Below are 18,224 nucleotides of genomic sequence, written 5' to 3' on the forward strand. Positions count from 1 at the left end.
GGGATGGGGAAAAATTTGTCACCATGCCATTCTCTAGTAGACATTTCTGCCAGCCAAAATATTTAACTGTGTTCCAATATTTGCACAGAGCACCTACAAAGCAGCATCTTTTTACAATTCCTCCTTGAAGGTTATTAATACAAAGCGTAATTAAATATTTTCAGTGACAGCCCCTCGGCAATGGAATTATTTACCTATTCATCTTTGAGAAGAAACAGTATTAGAAGGAATCCAAAGTTCACTAAAAAGCTTCCTTTTCACTGATGCTTTCGGGAATTAATTTAGCACTAAACAACAAATATTTACTGTTCCTTTATAACTACAAAGCAGTGACTTTCAAGAGTACGCATTTCTAACTACCAGCGACCCCATCCCTTTTTTAGGACCAAATCTGGCAACCCTACCTAAGAGCTGACAAGGAGTAGCAGTGAGGTTTGAACCCTGGCTTCACTGAACCCACTGCCCTAATCATTAGGTTACTCATAAAGTCAAGTTATCCAGTTCCAGGCTGGAGGTTTTTGGGACCATCCTGGATTTCTGACCTCCCCATCCTGGTGTGTTATGGGACCTGCTGCATAGATTTCAAAGGACAGGATCAGGCACTACAAATCTCACACTGCTTTGGGATGCAAGTTCAAAAGCAGGGCTGGCTAAAAACCTGGATCTGGTTATCTTAGCATCTCTGACACTGCTATGATCTCATCTCGGAAGCAAATCACATGAAAGAGAAAACCATGAAAAAGAGGGAGGTAGACTGAGGGGGTCAAAGGAGAGAGGCATGAAAATGGATGGGGACAACAGCAGATGTTGGCCGGTTCTTTGCTACTTACTGCGCAGAGGAACCCTGAGCCTGGCATGGAGTCCAGACCAAGCAGGAGGCGAGAAATGGAAATCATGTAATCCTTCACGAAGGACTGTGGAAGAGAAGGAGACACAGTGATATGAGGAAGCTACAGTTCTTCTTCATAGTAGCCCCTGGGATTCTGCCCTAGGACTCCCCAGTAGGTGTATGCCTTCTTCAACCCTTCATTCAAGCCTGGCCTGTGCTGTTTGTCTGTCACTTTGTCTCCGCTGTGTGATATGATTTGGCTAACTTAATAAATCACCCATCACAAAACATTAAGTGGATTACCCTCAATGCCATCCTGCAGGGAAGTGAGGAATGGGTACCCCAGCCATGTAAGGGAGTTCCAATCTGCCTTCAAAGACATAATCGGACCCCCTTATCTTTCTAAAATCACTCTTTGTATCAAGAAAGACCCCAAATGTCTGTTCCAGTCAATAGACTTATGAGAAACTAATAGAAGCAGAGAGGGCTGGGCCAGAGGTAAGCGAAAGGGAAGGGTGGCCATCTTGCCTGAGAAGATCCAATGGCAGACCTGAAACATGGCTAGATTAGGGATGTGAGGAATGGAGTTTTTTGGGGGGAGGAGGTGTTTTTTTTAGTGTTAACATGACAAAGTTTATTAGAAAGGAAGGTGTAGAGTCAGAATAATTCAAGGACAGGAAGAATGACTTCAGAATATTTGGTGTCCTCACAGGGGAAAATGTTGATTACATTTGTGAAAGATTTTCTTAACACAGAGAGAGGAGGTGAACTGCTCTTTGTATCCTCACCTTCCTCATCCCACTGCTTCTGATTTACTGAGCCCCCACGAAGCAAGGACCATTCGGATTCTGAACCATGAAGAAAAAAAGGCTCAATTTTAGAAGGAAGACAGCTTTAAAATACAGACCCAAAGCATCCATGCCACCAAAATCCCCTCCCTCCCAGCCATCTGCTGTGCTGAGATTTAGAGTAGAATCAGCACTCCTTACCCTCTCCACTGTCTATTAAGCTGTCATATTGTATATTGTATTAATATTGTAAGTGCATGGTGTCCAGAAAAGACAAGACAATCCTGGAGAAGGACCTCGATCGGCTGGCAGAGTTACACGTGAGAATGGAGTGGATACCGCTCTGTTCACAGAAGAAACGTTATGAACAACTTAAAAAACTGAAGGTGGACAAAGCCATGGGACTGAACGGGATTCATCCCAGGATATTGAGAGAGCTCAGAGAAGTTCTGGCAGGTCCTCTTAAAGATTTGCTCAATAAATCCTTGGAGACGGGAGAGGTTCCGTGGGACTGGAGAAGAGCGGATGTGGTCCCTCTTCAAAACAGTGGTTGCAGAAATGAAGTGGGAAACTGTAGGCCATTAAGCTTCACTTCAGTTAATGGAAAAATAATGGAAGTGGGGCTGAAGGAAAGGATAGTGAATTTCCTAAAATCTAATGAGTTGTAAGATCTGAGACAACATGGTTTTACTAAAGGTAAATCGTGCCTAACGAATCTGATTGAATTATTTGCTGAAATCTAAGTAAATTCCATCTAGCACATGTCCTTGATCTGATTCTCTGGTCACTCAGTCAGAGCCTTTGACACAGTTCCTCATAGGATGCTCTTGAATACACTTGACCTGCTGAAGTTAGGACCAAAACTGGTGAACTGGATTAGAAACTGGTTGACGGACAGACGCTAGAGGGTGATGGTTAATGGAATTCTCTTGGAGGAAGGAAAGGTGAGTAGTGGAGTGCCTCAAAGATTGGTGCTGGGGCCAGTTCTGTTCAATATATGTTTGTGAGCGACATTGCCAAAGGGTTAGAAGGAAAGGTTTGCCTTTTTGCGGATGAAACCAAGATTTGTAACAGAGTGGAAAACATGAAAAAGGATCTGCAATCTAACATCTAGCAACTAAAATTCAGTGTAAAGAATTGCAGGGTGAACGCTCTCTCACAGCAGAGAAGACATAAGCCTCAGATCGTGGAGTGCCGGCAACACTGACTCTGGCTCTACCACACACATATCACAGGCATAAAAAACCTTCAGTGCTCCTTATAACATATTGTCACAAAAATTTGTGTTTATTTTTTAAATAAAAAAAACATAGCCCCATTCAAGATTATCACTACTCAACAATCTCCCGGATTCTATAAACTCATGCAGCCAATTAAATGCCTAGCGTGTAAATTTGCATCCAGAAGTCAAGGAATGAGGGCAGTGATGCATGCAACTTAATTTAAATAATTGTCTGTTAATTGACATTAATAGTCAACTAATTGGCACCCAAGGGATTTATTAAAAGCCTTTATGAAGAGATTTACCCAAGGCGAGGTATACCGGGTACAGTTTTTCCTAAAAGCACTCTCGCCCTAAGTGGGCTGATTGGATTCTGGGAACCATTTGATGGCCCATCTGGTAGCTGGTAAACCTGGGTAAGAAACTTCCTATGGTTGGGCAACCTGATGAGACGCTGGTAGAGAGAATTAAGGTACTATGATTCCAGAGACACAGTGGAAAGTGAATTTGAGATGCCTTCTCTCACAACGTATCATCCCCAGATGTTGGAGTAGGTGCCAAGATTACAAGGGAGAGGTGCAAATAATTCAGAAGGCTCGGGCAGACTGTTAGCCAATCATGGGGCATCTTTCAAACTACTCAGTGACATCACAGTGCGCTCTCTGACCTCACTCAGATTACATCTGAACTGCCCTTTTCCCAGAAAGAAAGACAGACAAAGACAGAATTCTAAGTGTTGGGAACCAGAGGGCCACATGACTATCCATGACAGGAATTTGAATGAAACAGATGAACACTGTGAAAGTCCTTCGAGGACAGGGCACCTACCTGGTAGAGAAGGGTATCCAGCATGCTGACGCTAAACACTCGGCCTGCAGCAAAGGGCAGCCGGAACATGAAGAGCAGGTTGGAATCCTTGTCCCGTTCTTTCTATGAGCGGCAGAAAGCAGAAACGTCAGGTGACAACCCCAGACATCCTCAGAGCTCCCATTGGTGGGGGCAAAAATAAAGATGGACTTCAGGAATGCATAAGAGACATGGGATGGAATCGAAACAACTTTAAATGATGGGCAGGTGTGAAGTGGTAAGGCAGTGCCAGGCAGGCAGATCAGGTTCAAATGTATTTATATCATATTCATGGCGTAAGCCTTTAGTGCGAGTGCTGTGTGTATTAGTTTGGGAGGGGGAAGAGTGAGGTTGAAATTGTTGGTTTAACCAGCTCTTTGTAATGGCAGTGTTCAGTCATGATGGACAGACTAGATGGGCCATACTGGTCTTTATCTGTCATTATTTACTATGTTAGTATGTATAACCCTGAAATCCAGTTCCCCATCAGGGAATCAGCATGCTGGAGAATGACACGGGGACAAAGTGTGTCCCCCGTCCCCACCCTGACCACAGGCTCCATCTCCGTCCCAGTTCCGTGAGCTTTGTCCTCATCTCATCCTTTTTAAAGACGCATTTAACCTTTAAATCTCAAATAATGCAGAAAACATCTCTGAAAACAAAAAGGTTAAAAAAAAAAATTTTATACATAGGAAAATTAATTTTACTACCTTCCCTTATGTTCTTTCCATTTAAGGTTTTTTCGTTAATCCAGCTTAACACCAATTCTGTAACTTTACCCCTTTTTTCCTCCTGTATCCAAGTTTGTCCGTCTCGCCCATTTTAAATAGTATGTTAATTTCATGACTTAATTTTATATTTTGGTTGTAACTCGCTTAGTAAATTATGGATAAGCGATTTATCAAATACAAATAAACTTGAAACTTGATCTCTGCAGACTCTGCCCTCATTTCTACAAGCCTTGAACACTTATGATTTTATATTTTAACCGTTTTATTAGAGTATAAAAATGGGCAATATTCTATACTGCTGTTTATAAATCATAAACAGAGCCTTCCATTTTGATCTGCTTTTGGTACAACCTTCCCAAAGATTCAGTTGTTTTTACATCATCTGGGAAGGTAACTGGATCGTCTTTCAGACACGGGTGTAGAAGAGAGCCTAAACTGTGTAGTGGACGAACAGGAAAATGAGTGACCATTACATGTTGGAAATGTTCCTTGGTGCCAGCAACGATTGATGAATCTGTTGCAATAAACAGTAATGCATTACAAAGCAGAAGACGGTCTTTCTCCAAATTAAACATGGTTTGTAGTGCCAGGCGTAGTGGTAGAATTCTCGTGACCTTTCATGCACACTCGCGCTCACACCCTCTCCTCACAAGTCTCTCTCACCTCACCATGACCAGTTAAACCCAGAAATCTTTGATCAGGCTGCATTCGGAGCCTCAGTGTCAGGATTTTAAATTTTAGCACCATTCCCTTCAGGGTTCTGTCTCCCATCGTACCTTTTCCAGCTTGGACAAGGCAAGTGAATATCGGTCCTTGGCCTTAAACTGCATGAAGCGCATGTTGGCTGGATGTGTGAGCTCTGTAATGATATTCAGCCCTGGAAAGAGCCTGCAGCAAGGAGATGAGAGAGCAAACTGAGACTGTCACAGAGAGAGAAAGTGAAAGAAGGAAGGAGAGGAAGAAAGGGAAAGACGAAGGGAGAGAGAGAGGGAGAGAAGGAGGGATAGGGAGAAAGGGAAAGATGAAGGGAGAGAAGGAGGGAGAGGGAGAAAGGGAAAGAGGGAGAGAAGGAGGGAGAGGGAGAAAGGGAAAGATGAAGGGAGAGAGAGAGGGAAAGAGGGAGAGAAGGAGGGAGAGGGAGAAAGGGAAAGACGAAGGGAGAGAGAGAGGGAGAGAAGGAGGGAGAGGGAGAAAGGGAAAGACAAAGGGAGAGAGAGAGGGAAAGAGGGAGAGAAGGAGGGATAGGGAGAAAGGGAAAGATGAAGGGAGAGAAGGAGGGAGAGGGAGAAAGGGAAAGAGGGAGAGAAGGAGGGAGAGGGAGAAAGGGAAAGAGGGAGAGAAGTAGGGAGAGGGAGAAAGGGAAAGATGAAGGGAGAGAGAGAGGGAAAGAGGGAGAGAAGGAGGGAGAGGGAGAAAGGGAAAGACGAAGGGAGAGAGAGAGGGAAGGAGAGAGAGGGAGAAAGGGAAAGATGAAGGGAGAGAGAGAGAAGGAAAGAGGGAGAGAAGGAGGGAGAGGGAGATAGGGAAAGACAAAGGGAGAGAGAGAGGGAAAGAGGGAGAGAAGGAGGGAGAGGGAGAAAGGGAAAGAGGGAGAGAAGGAGGGAGAGGGAAAAAGGGAGAGAGAGAGGACAGCAGATATACACTGTCACCTAGTGCCCTCTCACTTGCCCACTGTTTCTCAACTGTACCTGAAGAGAGTTTGAACGTTCACGATGGTTTTTGCGTCCGCCATGTAATCTTCTTCCGCGATCATAGAACTCTCCTTATCTACGACCACCATGTTAGCAGCAAAAGAAACTCCACAGCAGAGAAGATCATCGAGGCTGTGACATTGAGGAAGGAAAGGAGAGAGAAAGAGTCAAAACTGGGAATTTTTGATCATTCGCCCTTTACAAATCCAAACTTGTTGTGAGTTACATATTCAGGTGCACAAGTCATTTCCCTGCCCAAACTACCTTACAAGAAGTCAATTTCAGGAATCTTTCTTCCTAAAAATCTACTAAACAGTCCTTGTGTTAAGCATTAATGTATGCATAATGCAGGAAAAAGGCTTAGCATAAAGTGTTTTGAGGCAATTGTGTGTGATTTGGTGGTGGGGGAATTTTGGAGGATGGAGCGTACCAAGGATGGGGAATGTGTGGGGAAGCATTATCCAGCTAGTGCGTTCATATTAGCACGTGCTGTCTGGCTAATGCAGAGTTAACGCTGGAACACTTATAGGACGCAATAAAAGTTCCCGCGTTACCTTTTTACTAGTACCCACGTGCAAACGTGAACATTAGCGCGTGACTGGAAAAGATGTATTGAAAAAGCCTGTGATCGTGCGGTGCTGAATCTGGCCTTAGCGTGCAGGAAAGCCCCGTTTAGTAAAAGGGCTGCTGACACAGGCGTAGAACTTTTTAACCCTTACGGGATCCGCCCTTAATGCAGAGACCAGCTAAGCAGTACAGCTTGGCTATGGAAATGAGCTTTCTTGGGGTTCTAATCCCCAGCTCTGTCACTGACTCTGCGTGTGACTTGAGGTCCTCACGTTATCCCCCTGAGCATCACTGACACTAATACTGTGTGACCTTGCTGCACATCACCATGTCCTGTGCCCACCTAGCTCTGTCTTTTTAAACCTGTCTCTCTTAGAGCTGTGGAACTTCCTGGGCAGGGGGTTATGGTCACTCACTTGTCGATGGAGCCCACCATGTAGTACACCAGAGGGAACCAGCAGATGGCTTCCAGGAAGTGAGTGTCTGGCCTGGAAGAAAAGCAGCGTCTTTAAAAAAGTGTTAATGCACGAAGCCAAGCCGCTGTAACTATTATACCCTCTCGAGCCCTGACGTTCTAAACTTACCGTTAAAATCCTGTGGGTCGTTGTAGTGACGGTAAAAGTTCTGATTTCAAAAAAGACGAGAAACGCTGGAAAAACTTTGCATGCAAATGAACTCTGCGGAGGCCCGCAGACAGTCCATCCGATCAGTCGTTGGCGAGAGCGATCGACACAGAATAGTCCACGGAAATAGTCCACAGAATAGTCCACGGAAAGAGGCATAAATGTGCACCATGCGCCGGGAAATGTTACATCACAGGCACGCATGAGCGTCCGTTGTAGGTGTGCCGTATTGAAGGGCGCACGTCATAAGCGTCCGTCTATGCCATAAGCAGAAGGGAGGGGCGGAGAACTTCCAGACAACCATGCAAATGCTTTTCCCTAAACTGCTCCTGCGGGACGATCTGCTGTAATTTTTTTATGAACTTCCACCTCTCATGCAATCAACAGCCCCAGACCTGCTGGTGTACACTTTTGACACACGTGCCTGAGACACGCTTTTAACGCACTACAGACTTGCTGGTAATATTGGAGCATTGAAGGTCAGTGCTTCATTATGTGCATCGCCAGATAATATCTGGACATTGCCCGGACTGCTCATTTTAATATTAATGACCTCATTGTACTACCTTTACAGACATAGTATTATCGGAAGATGCTACGATGCACGGAAAAGACGGCATAGAGCAGTGGGCCATGCCGCCAGGTACTATTTCGAAGCCCTCAGTATTATAAAGAATGATTCTTTATGGAAAACTTGTGCCTTAAGTGTCCGGCGGTTGCATCCAGCGGTCGCTGTAACCTCACACAAGCGCTTTCCTGCGACTGTACGCGATTGTGAGGTGGCGTGGAGAGGACAGTCACGTACAGATGCAGGAAAGCGCTTGTGTGAGGTTGCAGCAGTGAGGCGGGCAATGTTTCAGAACGAAAGGCAACCACTTGCAGTGCAGCTTGTGCGTGTGACCGGTGCTGGAGGAGGTGAGAGCTGAAGGCGCTTGGGGACGTGACCGCCGGACACTCGAGGTACAAGTTTTCCATAAAGAATCATCCTATATAATACTGTGGGCCTCAAAATAGTTGGTCCAAAATCTTGTCTCTTGCAGTTGATACTTAGATAGCTTTTCACTTTCTGCATGTTGCACTGCTTTCAGCAATTGCTTCTGATAATTTCAGATAATCCACATTTGGGATTTGAAGGTAGTTACCTCATGCAAAGTTGTAATTTCTGTAATAAGACATTCAATATTTTTTCTGCAGCCCTCCAAGTACCTACAAATTCAAAATGTGGCCCTGCAAAAGGTTTGAGTTTGAGACCGCTGGCATAGAGCCATTATGTACATCGAAAGCTGAAATACTTTGACGCTATATCGGTTAGAACTAGTTTAGCGTCAATCATTAAAAACACGGTAAGTTTAGAACATCGGAGGGGCCTTAGTACCCTGTAAAAAAAAATCACACCCCATCAACGTCCTGTGAAAATCACACCATCTGCAGCCTCCTACATCCCCTTAACACTCTAAAAAATCACACATCTTGCAGCCCCGACATCTTGCAGCACCCTGAAAATGTTGTGTTCCCCTGTACTCATAATAATTCCAGCTCCCCTGCATCTCTCTTGGTATCCTCTGAGTCCTTTTACCTTCTGAGTACTGGGCTGCTGACATCACTGGTGATGGGATACGGGGCAACAAGTTGTGGGTATATGGGGGGGGGGGGAGGATTTCTCCCATTCTTACATGTTTTCCAGGAGTAGAATAATGGGGTTCAACTCCTTCTTGGGCCGGTAATACGCCCGCAGCGGGACAATGAAGTTGTAGAGGCCGTTCCCAGCTCTTTCCGCAGACACAATGATAATTTTGTTCTTGAAGTGATAGGCACGAGCATCCTCGAACGGGTAGTGGTGGCAGCCCTGTGGTGAGGGGGAAAGGAGAGAGTACTGAGGGAATATATTCACACCACTTGCACACCCCTTACATTGTGACAGGGTGTTCTCAGCTCCAGCCTGAACCGCCCCCCCCCATTCACTTACACTGTGACCTTCAGCAAATTCTTAATCTCCCCATGTGACCTTCACCTTAATTTTTCTGGATACAAAAGGCGCACAATAAACTCTATGAGGAAGGAATTTTGCAATCATGTGAATTTCCTTGTGCTTTACTCTGTACCCAGGTATTAGAGGAGACAGTCAAGTGTGCTTAGCCCACATCATATCAGCATTTCTGTACTGTGAAGATTTTGGACCATTAAGTGAGGGTTTTCCTGCAGTGCAAAAACTTCCTCTCAGCTCTTCTTCCGATGAGTTTCTATACATTTGGAGAGTAAAGGACAGGTCTTTCTCCTGGCCTTACTCCCAGGGGTACTCAAGGTCCTGCCTAGAGAATGACACAGGGACAATTTTTTCCCCCATCCACGCGGGAACTCAATTTCTCCACCCCGATCCCATGATTTTTGTTCCTGTCCCTGCCCCATTCCTGCAAACTCCATCCTCATCTGCACAAGCATCAAACACTTTGAAATCATAAGTTTTGGAGACTTGTGTGCTTAAGGCAGAGCTTGCAGGAATGGGACAGCGACAGTGACAAAACGTGTGGGTGCGGGACGGGGGAAAAATTGTCCCCGTGTCATTCTCTAGATCCTGCTTGCCTCCCGCCCATGGATAGAATGAACTACACCCCGATGCTGAGGTAACCTGTAAAGGCTCTGGATGATGAGTGGAAAATATCAGATCTTTCACGGTCCCGCCTCTTCCCTCTCTCCTACCACTTCCTGCCAATAATTTTCTTAATGTCGGTGGGGTTTTGGGGGAGGGAGGATGCAACAGGCACTTTAGCCTTTGGGAAGAAACTCTTATTTCTATGGTGAAGACAGGAGTCACATAGGGTTAGGGGCAAAGACTGGACTGATATCCAATGTAAGGGTCAGGAGGCAATATCCAAGGACACTTGGGGGCCAGAGCAGAGGTTTTACCTTGTCAAGCCTCAGGCAACAAAAGGGGATCTTCTCCTGCATGAGGTGGCAGAGGGTCGGTGAGCTCCCAATATAGGGGGTATTGGTGGGATACCCTTTCACCCAGCTGAAAAGGAAATGAGAATGTGATTATACTAGTGCCTCACCCAAGACCCTTCAAGGCTTTCCCATCCTATTCTGGACAGGTCAATGAGAAACCGTCCAAGCAGGAACAAGAGACCCTGCCATGGAGGGATTGATACCCTTTGCTGCTTGGGTGCTTATAACGGAACACAGGACATGGCAAGTAGGGACAGCTGTACAAATTCATAGAACTGCATTGAACCCGAGTTAGGAGCTAAATCCTTATGTACTGGGTCTGACCTCACGGAGGTAATCCAGGTCGGTGTCAGGTCAAAAGCGCGCCGGGACAAAGGCGCGGGCAAACAATTGAGCGCAGCGCGGAGGCGCGCGCCGCACAAAATTACTGTTTTTACGGCTCCGACGGGGAGGGCGTGGGGGGGAACCCCCCACTTTACTTAATAGAGATTGCGCTGCGTTGTGGGGGTGTGGGGGGTTGTAACCCCCCACATTTTACTAAAAACTTCACTTTTTCCCTGTTTTTAGGGAAAAAGTGAAGTTTACAGTAAAATGTGGAGGGTTACAACCCCCCAAACCCCCCACAACGCCGGCACGATCTCTATTAAGTAAACTGGGGGGGCTCCCCAACAAAACCCCCCGTCGGAAACCCTAAAAACTGTAATTTTCTTCGGCGCGCACCTTTGTCTTTCGCCGAGTTGTCTATGAACCATCCAGGTCAGAAGTACCTGGCCAAAACCCAAAGAGTATCAAGATTCCATGCAGAATCCGGAATCCCAAAGAGTAGCAACATTCCATGCTACCGATCCAGGGCAAGCAGTGGCTTCCTCCATGTCTTTCCTTAATTTGCCTTTTTCACCATATTTCCGTAATTGACTCACAAGTGAGTTCCACATTTTAAAGTTCAATATTTTTATTGAGTATATAAAGTACAGTACAATAAAAATAAGTACATAAAAATAAGAACATAAGAACATAAAAATAAGAACATAGCTAAGAACAAAATCAATAAACAATCTGCATACAACTAAAACAGGTATCACAATACTGTAAATGTAAGAACATCTGAAATGTGAAGAACATAGGTATGATCTGACTTGAAAATAGAGCAATTACAAGGGCTCACGATAAGATGTTAAAAGAGCCCATCTCCTATCATGCAGATGTAAATAACCACGTTTTTCGGCAAAACATCGTTCATATCTCATGATTAGACATACATTGTGCCACCATAAATTATAAGTAAGGTTATCAGCATTTTTCCAATCTAATATAATAAAACGGTAAGCCGCGCATGCGCACTCTAGAGCTGCGCTCACTGCATCATAAGAACATAAGAAGTTGCCACCACTGGGTCAGACCATTGGTCCATCGCGCCCAGCGGTCCGCTCTCGCGGCGGTCCGTCAGGTCTATGACCTGTAATGTGGTTCCTGTCCATTTCTGTAACCTACCTCTTGTTTTATCTGTAACCCTCAATCCCCTTATCTTTTAGGAACTTATCTAAACCTTCCTTGAACCCCTGCAATGTGCTCTGGGCTATCACAACCTCCGGAAGCGCGTTCCATGTGTCCACCCCCCTCTGGGTAAAAAAGAACCTCCTAGCATTTGTTCTAAACCTGTCCCCTCTCAATTTCTACGAGTGACCCCTTGTGTTAGTGGTTCCCCTCAGTCTGAAAAATCTGTCCCTGTCCACTTTCTCTATGCCCCTCAGGATTTTGAAGGTTTCTATCATGTCTCCTCTAAGTCTCCGTTTTTCCTAAGTTAAAATGGTGAAGCATCAAAAGCGCGGAGAACAGTGGGACGCTGACATTTGCCACTTTGAAGCCTTCCCTTTTGCTCTCTACACTTAGAAGCCCTCGCGCACCCATTGAAAACTCCCGAACAGCGAAAAGAACAGGAGTTTTCCGTGTACTGTGGGAACCCCCCAACGGGAGCACGAGCAGTTCTAAGTGTAGTTGGGGGGTTCCCCCCCACCCCCCTCACAGCATAAAACAGAAGGCCACAAAGCAGCGGAAGCGGTGGTGCTTTTGTCCTCCGTGCAAATGTCGGCGTGCCGCTATCCTCCATGCTTTTGACTGTGTACCGTAAAAAAACAGCTGTCGGTTTACGGGTAGCATCGCACAAGCAGATGGAGCCACCGAATATTCAGCACATAGATAAGTGCAGAAGTGATCCACTTCTCTGTAACTTACAAGTGCCCCTTATTCCTCCCTGAATGCTTTTCCTGCTCTCATGTTCTGGGTTTTTGTTAAAGTTCCCCCCCCCCTTTCTTAGTCCTGAGACTTGATATGACTTTCCCATACTTCAGATTCTATTATCTTGTTCTATGGCTCAGTGCGGTGTCAGCATGAGTCAGACACATGAAATTTGTTATTTCATGACACATTCTCACTCAAGCTATGGTCACCATCTCCCTCTAGATATGGCCTTAGGACACACCCAGACAGTTTGCGGTTCAGGATATAGAAATATAGAAACAGAGAAACTGACACAGATAAAGATCACATGACCTATAGGAAGATGAAGGAATTATAGAGATTAGTAGTCAATGTGGATGGGAAACTGGATAGCCCGTAGGGGCTTTATCTCTGTTGTTATGTTTCTATGTACAGAGGATCTCTTGGGGAGAGGAAGAGAAGGTAGAGATTAGTAGTTGGTGTGGATCGGTTGTAGGGTCTTTCTCTGTGTCATTTTCTATGTACAGGGATCTCTGAGGGAGAGGAAAGGATAGTAGAGATTAGTAGTTCGTGTGAATGGGAGATTGGATAGGCCGTAGGGTCTTTATCTGTGTTTCTATCTACAGAGGATTTCTGAGGGAGAGGAAGGGATAGTAGAGATTAGTAGTTGGTGTGGATGGACAGACTGGATAGGTCGTAGGGTTAGTTTCTATGTTTCTACTGGATGACCTTATGGCATTGTATAGGTTCTGCCTTTTCTTTGACACCTTCCACTTCAGCTCAGGACCTTCCTCCCATCAGCTTCAAACTATGACCTTTTTCCTTCTCTATGGAGAAGAAATGCTTTATGTCCTTCCAGCTAGACTAGTATTTACAGTTCTTTTTTCTTCTAAGGTGTGTCTGACCTTGAGGTGCAAAGTAAAATTTTGCATTAGAAATACCTTTCACCCTGGAAAACAGAACTCTGCATTGAATGACGACAAAGGAGCGTCATTGTTTTGGGGGCAAGACATTTCATTGTCTCCTCCGGGTGTCGTACCTCCACTGTTTCCAGCGTTAACTCGGGTTGGAATAGGCAGTTCCCCGGTGGTGTGTATCGCAGAAGAGGAAACTCCAGGCATTGGATCTAGACCCGATGAATCGAACACTGAAGGAACCACATTGGATCTTTCTAGTCCCACAGTGTAGGGCTGCCAGATATCCTCTTTGAAAAAGAAGACGCCTGGCCCCGCCACATTCCATCCCCAATCTCGCCCCGTTCTTCCTCCAGCCCAGCCCCCACACGAACCTCCCTGAGCTTGAGAGCCACATTTGGAAGCCCTCGCACATGTGTGGATGTTGACTCAATGATGTCACATGCATGCGTGCATCATGGTGATGGCGTGCATGTGCAAAAGCTTCCAGATATGGCCTCCGAGCTCAGGACTTCCAAAACCCAGACAAACTGCCAGGTTTTGGAAATCCCTCCTGGCATCTGGACAATCCTCAAAAAAGAGGACATAAGAACATAAGCAATGCCTCCACTGGGTCAAACCCGAGGTCCATCGTGCCTAGCAGCCCGCTCACACGGCGGCCCAACAGGTCCAGGACCTGCGCAGTAATCCTCTATCTATACCCCTCTATCCCCTTTTCCAGCAGGAAATTGTCCAATCCTTTCTTGAACCCCAGTACCGTGCTCTGCCCTATTACGCTCTCTGGAAGCGCATTGGCTAAGGCTCTTAACATTTGCATCTCCTCTTCCTATAGGCTAAGGCTCTTTGCACCTGCATTGTGATGTCATAGAGCTTTATGGTTATAGAAACCTAGAAACATGATGGCAGATAAAGGCCAAATGGTCCATCTGTAGCATCCACTGTTGCCTCCACTCCCTATTGGCTAAGGCTCTTAACATTTGCATCTCCTTTTCCTATAGGCTAAGGCTCTTTGCACCTGCATTGTGATGTCATAGAGCTTTGTGGTTATAGAAACCTAGAAACATGATGGCAGATAAAGGCCAAATGGTCCATTCGCAGCATCCACTATCTCCTCCTCTCCCATAAGAACATAAGCAATGCCTCCGCTGGGTCAGACCTGAGGTCCATCGTGCCCAGCAGTCCGCTCACGCGGCGACCCAACAGGTCCAGGACCTATGCAGTAATCCTCTATCTATACCCCTCTATCCCTTTTTCCAGCAGGACCTCAGGTCTGACCCAGTGGACCCAGGTTTTCCCGGACGTCTGGTAACCCTACCAAGGTGGTGGCCCTGGAAGGCTCAATGGGACGGTAAAAAATCTGCCCAGAAAATATCTTTAATTGTGCGTAAAGTCGACCTTTTTCTCAGACACTGGAGACTTTAAAACAAGATTATTCTTCAGATATTGATCAGACAAAGAAGAATTTTAAAGAACTTTTAGGGAAATGTGGCATCTATGCTTCATGATAACGTGGTTTTGCACCAGAAAGTAGAAAAAAATTGAGAAATTTAATAGAAGACTCAATCTTTGGGCTCTGAATTTTCCCAGACCTGTGGGAATACCCCCTTTGGATCTTCTCAAAAAAGATCTTATTGAAGTATTTCAATTTTCCTCTACAGCTATTCTGCCTTTAAATAAGATATACAGTATATCAGTTTCTTCTAAATTTATGGAGGACCCCCAGGCGGAAGAGGTCCAGGTCCAGGAGAGGGATGACATTTTACCGGATTTATCAACTATTTTGGAGGATTCATTATCAGAAGTAACTGTTCATGCACTGCTATTGCTTTCTTTTCTTTTGGCAACAAAATAGACCATGAGAATTTCAAAAGTATAATCTCATTATTGCATTAATGATTTACCCAGATGTGATTAAAACTACAGAAGATAGAAGAAAAAAGTTTTTGGTACTGAGGGAAGAAACTCGGGCTTTAGGTTTTAGAGGCATCATACTTGTTTTCTCTTTCTAAAAATACTAGGTCTAGGGGACATGCGATAAAGCTGCTAAGTAGTAGATTTTAAACAAACCGAAGAAAATATTTCTTCACACAGTGTGTAATTAAACTTCTGGAACTTATTGACGGAGAATGTGATGAAATTAGTTAGCTTAGCTGTGTTTTTAAAAAGTTTGGATAACTTCTTAAAAGAGAAATCCATAGGCTTGGGAATATCATAGTAACATAGTAGATGATGGCAGATAACGACCCGAATGGTCCATCCAGCCTGCCCAACCTGATTCAATTTAAATTTTTACATTTTTTCTTCTTAGCTATTTCTGGGCAAGAATCCAAAGCTCTACCCAGTACTGTGCTTGGGTTCCTACTGCCGAAATCTCCGTTAAAACCTACTCCAGCCCATCTACACCCTCCCAGCCATTGAAGCCCTCCCCAGCCCATCCTCCACCAAATGGCCATATACAGACACAGACCGGGCAAGTCTGCCCAGTACTGGCCTTAGTTCAATTTTTAATATTATTTTCTGATTCTAGATCGTCTGTGTTCATCCCACGCTTCTTTGAATGATAGATAAAGGCCAAATGGCCCATCTAGTGTGCCCATTTGCAGTTATCATTATCTCTTTCTCTCTCTAAGAGATCCCACGCCTTCTTGAATTCAGACACAGTCTCTGTCTCCACCACTTCTATCGGGAGACTGTTCCACGCATCTAAGTATTACCTTAGATTACTCCTGAGCCTATCACCTCTTAACTTCATCCTATGACCTCTCATTCCAGAGCTTCCTTTCAAATGAGAAAGACTCAACTCCAGCATTTACCTCATGTAGGTATTTAAATATCTCTCAAGCAAAAAAATAGTAGTAACAAAAAAAATCAAAATAATTACCAATTAATGTGGATCTTAGGGGTATAGCCTATATGCCTAAGATCCACATTAATTCGATCTTAGGGGTATAGCCCACTGCTGGTGAGTAACATTTTGGTAATTATTTTGATTTAAATGTCTCTATCATCTCTCTCCTCTATTGCCTTTCCTCTAAAGTATAAATATTGAGATCTTTAAGTCTGTCCCATACACCTTATCACGAAGACCACACACCATTTTAGTAGCCTTCCTCTGGACCGACTCCATCCTTTTTATATCTTTTTGAAGGTTCGGCCTCCAGAATTGTATACAATATTCTAAATGAGGTCTTACCAAAGTTTTATAAAGGGGCATCAATACCTCCTTTTTCCTACTGGCCATACCTCTCCCTATGCAACCCAGCATCCTTCTAGCTTTCGCCATCACCTTTTCAACCTGTTTGGCCACCTTAAGATCACATACAATCCCACCCAAGTCCCACTCTTCGGTCTTGCACATAGGTTCTTCACCCCCTAAACTGTACCGTTCCCTCGGGTTTTTGCAGCCCAAATGCATGACCTTGGCGATAGGTAGATAAATGTCAGTTTAATGCCTTTTCCTTCATTATTTTTCCTCTTTATAGTGGTCTAAGGGAAGAGTAAACATTTTCTTTTTTTTCTTATTTCTCAATTAGAGATTTTTCTTGACTAATTATGCTCTCTTGTTTTTCTTGAACAGGTTTGTACGCTTTTATATACATTTTCAAAATATAAATAATGAATTTTTTTTTTTTTTAAAGAAATACCTTTCACACAGCTGAGGACAATGTAACGCCCCCCCCCCCTCCTTGGGAACCTGCTCAGATGTAGCATGCAGTATACGTGTTTCAGATGGCAATCAAAAGTTCCCAAGCTGATCGTTTTACCTTCCATGTCTTGGCACAAAGCGCTTTATTTGATTACCATGGAAGCTATCACATCCCCTGCCCAGTGCCAAAGGAAAGTTGCTCATAATCTTTCAAAAGCAAACATGTTTCAAGATAAAGCCTCAGATGTGTTCCTGTCCAGCCCAGCACAAAATCACCTTTAATCTTATTTGCTCTTGTAATGTGTTGGGTACGAGATGAACAAAAGACTAGCTATATTGGGACAGACCAAAGGTCCATTTAGCCCAGTATCCTGTTTCCACAGTGGCCAATCCTGGTCACAACTATCTGGCAGAAACCCGTGCATAATCTCCAAAGAGTAGAAGATTCCATGCAGAATCCCAAAAGAGTGGCAAGATTCCAGAACCCCAAATAGTAGCAACTTTCCATGCAGAATCTCCAAAGAGTGGCAAGATTCCATTTAGAATCCACAGAGTAGCATGATTCTGGAACCCCAAATAGTAGCAACATTCCATGCATAATACCCAAAGAGTGGCAAGATTCCAGAACCCCAAATAAGAACATAAGAATAGCCTTACTGGGTCAGACCAATGGCCCATCAAGCCCAGTAGCTCGTTCTCACAGTGGCCAATTCAGATCACTAGTACCTGGCCAAAACCCAAGGTGTAGCAACATTCTATGCTACCAATATAGGGCAACCCTTCCTAATGTTCTTCCCCCTATCTTTAGAGTATTGTAGTTCTCACCTTTCTACCTTTTGTTCCTGTTTGTTCAAGTTTTAAACGTCTTTGAATGTATCAGCTACCCTAAAAGATACCTTGTAATTTTGAGTTTATTTTAGTCAATACTGTGTATGTTTTATGATTACTGTACACCGCTTAGAAGCCGGATTAGGCGGTATAAGAAATTTGAAATAAACTTGAAACTTTAAAATAAACTAGAAAATCCCTTTTTTAATAATTCCTAGCATCTTGTTAGCTATTTTGGCCACCACCGCACACTGGGCGGAAGGTTTCATTGTATTGTCTACGACACCCAGATCATTTTCTTGGGCGCTAATCCCCAAAGTGGACCCTAACATCTGGCAACTATGATTTGGATTATTCTTCCCAATGTGCATCACTTTGC

At 44.5% G+C, this 18,224-nt stretch overlaps 1 protein-coding gene across 3 annotated transcripts in view; it reads right to left on the bottom strand.

Annotated features, from left to right (window-relative positions):
• The window catches only part of LOC117350572 (potassium channel subfamily T member 2-like), a 102,686-nt gene that overhangs the window by 6,189 nt on the left and 78,273 nt on the right, over positions 1-18,224 (bottom strand). For 2 of the 3 annotated variants that reach the window (XM_033924907.1, XM_033924906.1), the window contains 6 exons: positions 10,202-10,307; positions 8,971-9,143; positions 6,105-6,239; positions 5,193-5,304; positions 3,668-3,769; positions 831-914 (listed from right to left, as the gene is read on the bottom strand). In XM_033924907.1, coding sequence (XP_033780798.1) covers positions 831-914; positions 3,668-3,769; positions 5,193-5,304; positions 6,105-6,239; positions 8,971-9,143; positions 10,202-10,307 — 712 coding nt within the window. Of the gene's footprint in view, positions 1-830; positions 915-3,667; positions 3,770-5,192; positions 5,305-6,104; positions 6,240-7,090; positions 7,163-8,970; positions 9,144-10,201; positions 10,308-18,224 lie in introns of all 3 variants that reach the window. The other variant, XM_033924905.1, reaches the window with a different exon arrangement.

The sequence above is a fragment of the Geotrypetes seraphini genome, chromosome 16 (genome assembly GCF_902459505.1).
Source record: "Geotrypetes seraphini chromosome 16, aGeoSer1.1, whole genome shotgun sequence".
In the NCBI taxonomy this organism is placed as follows: domain Eukaryota; kingdom Metazoa; phylum Chordata; class Amphibia; order Gymnophiona; family Dermophiidae; genus Geotrypetes; species Geotrypetes seraphini.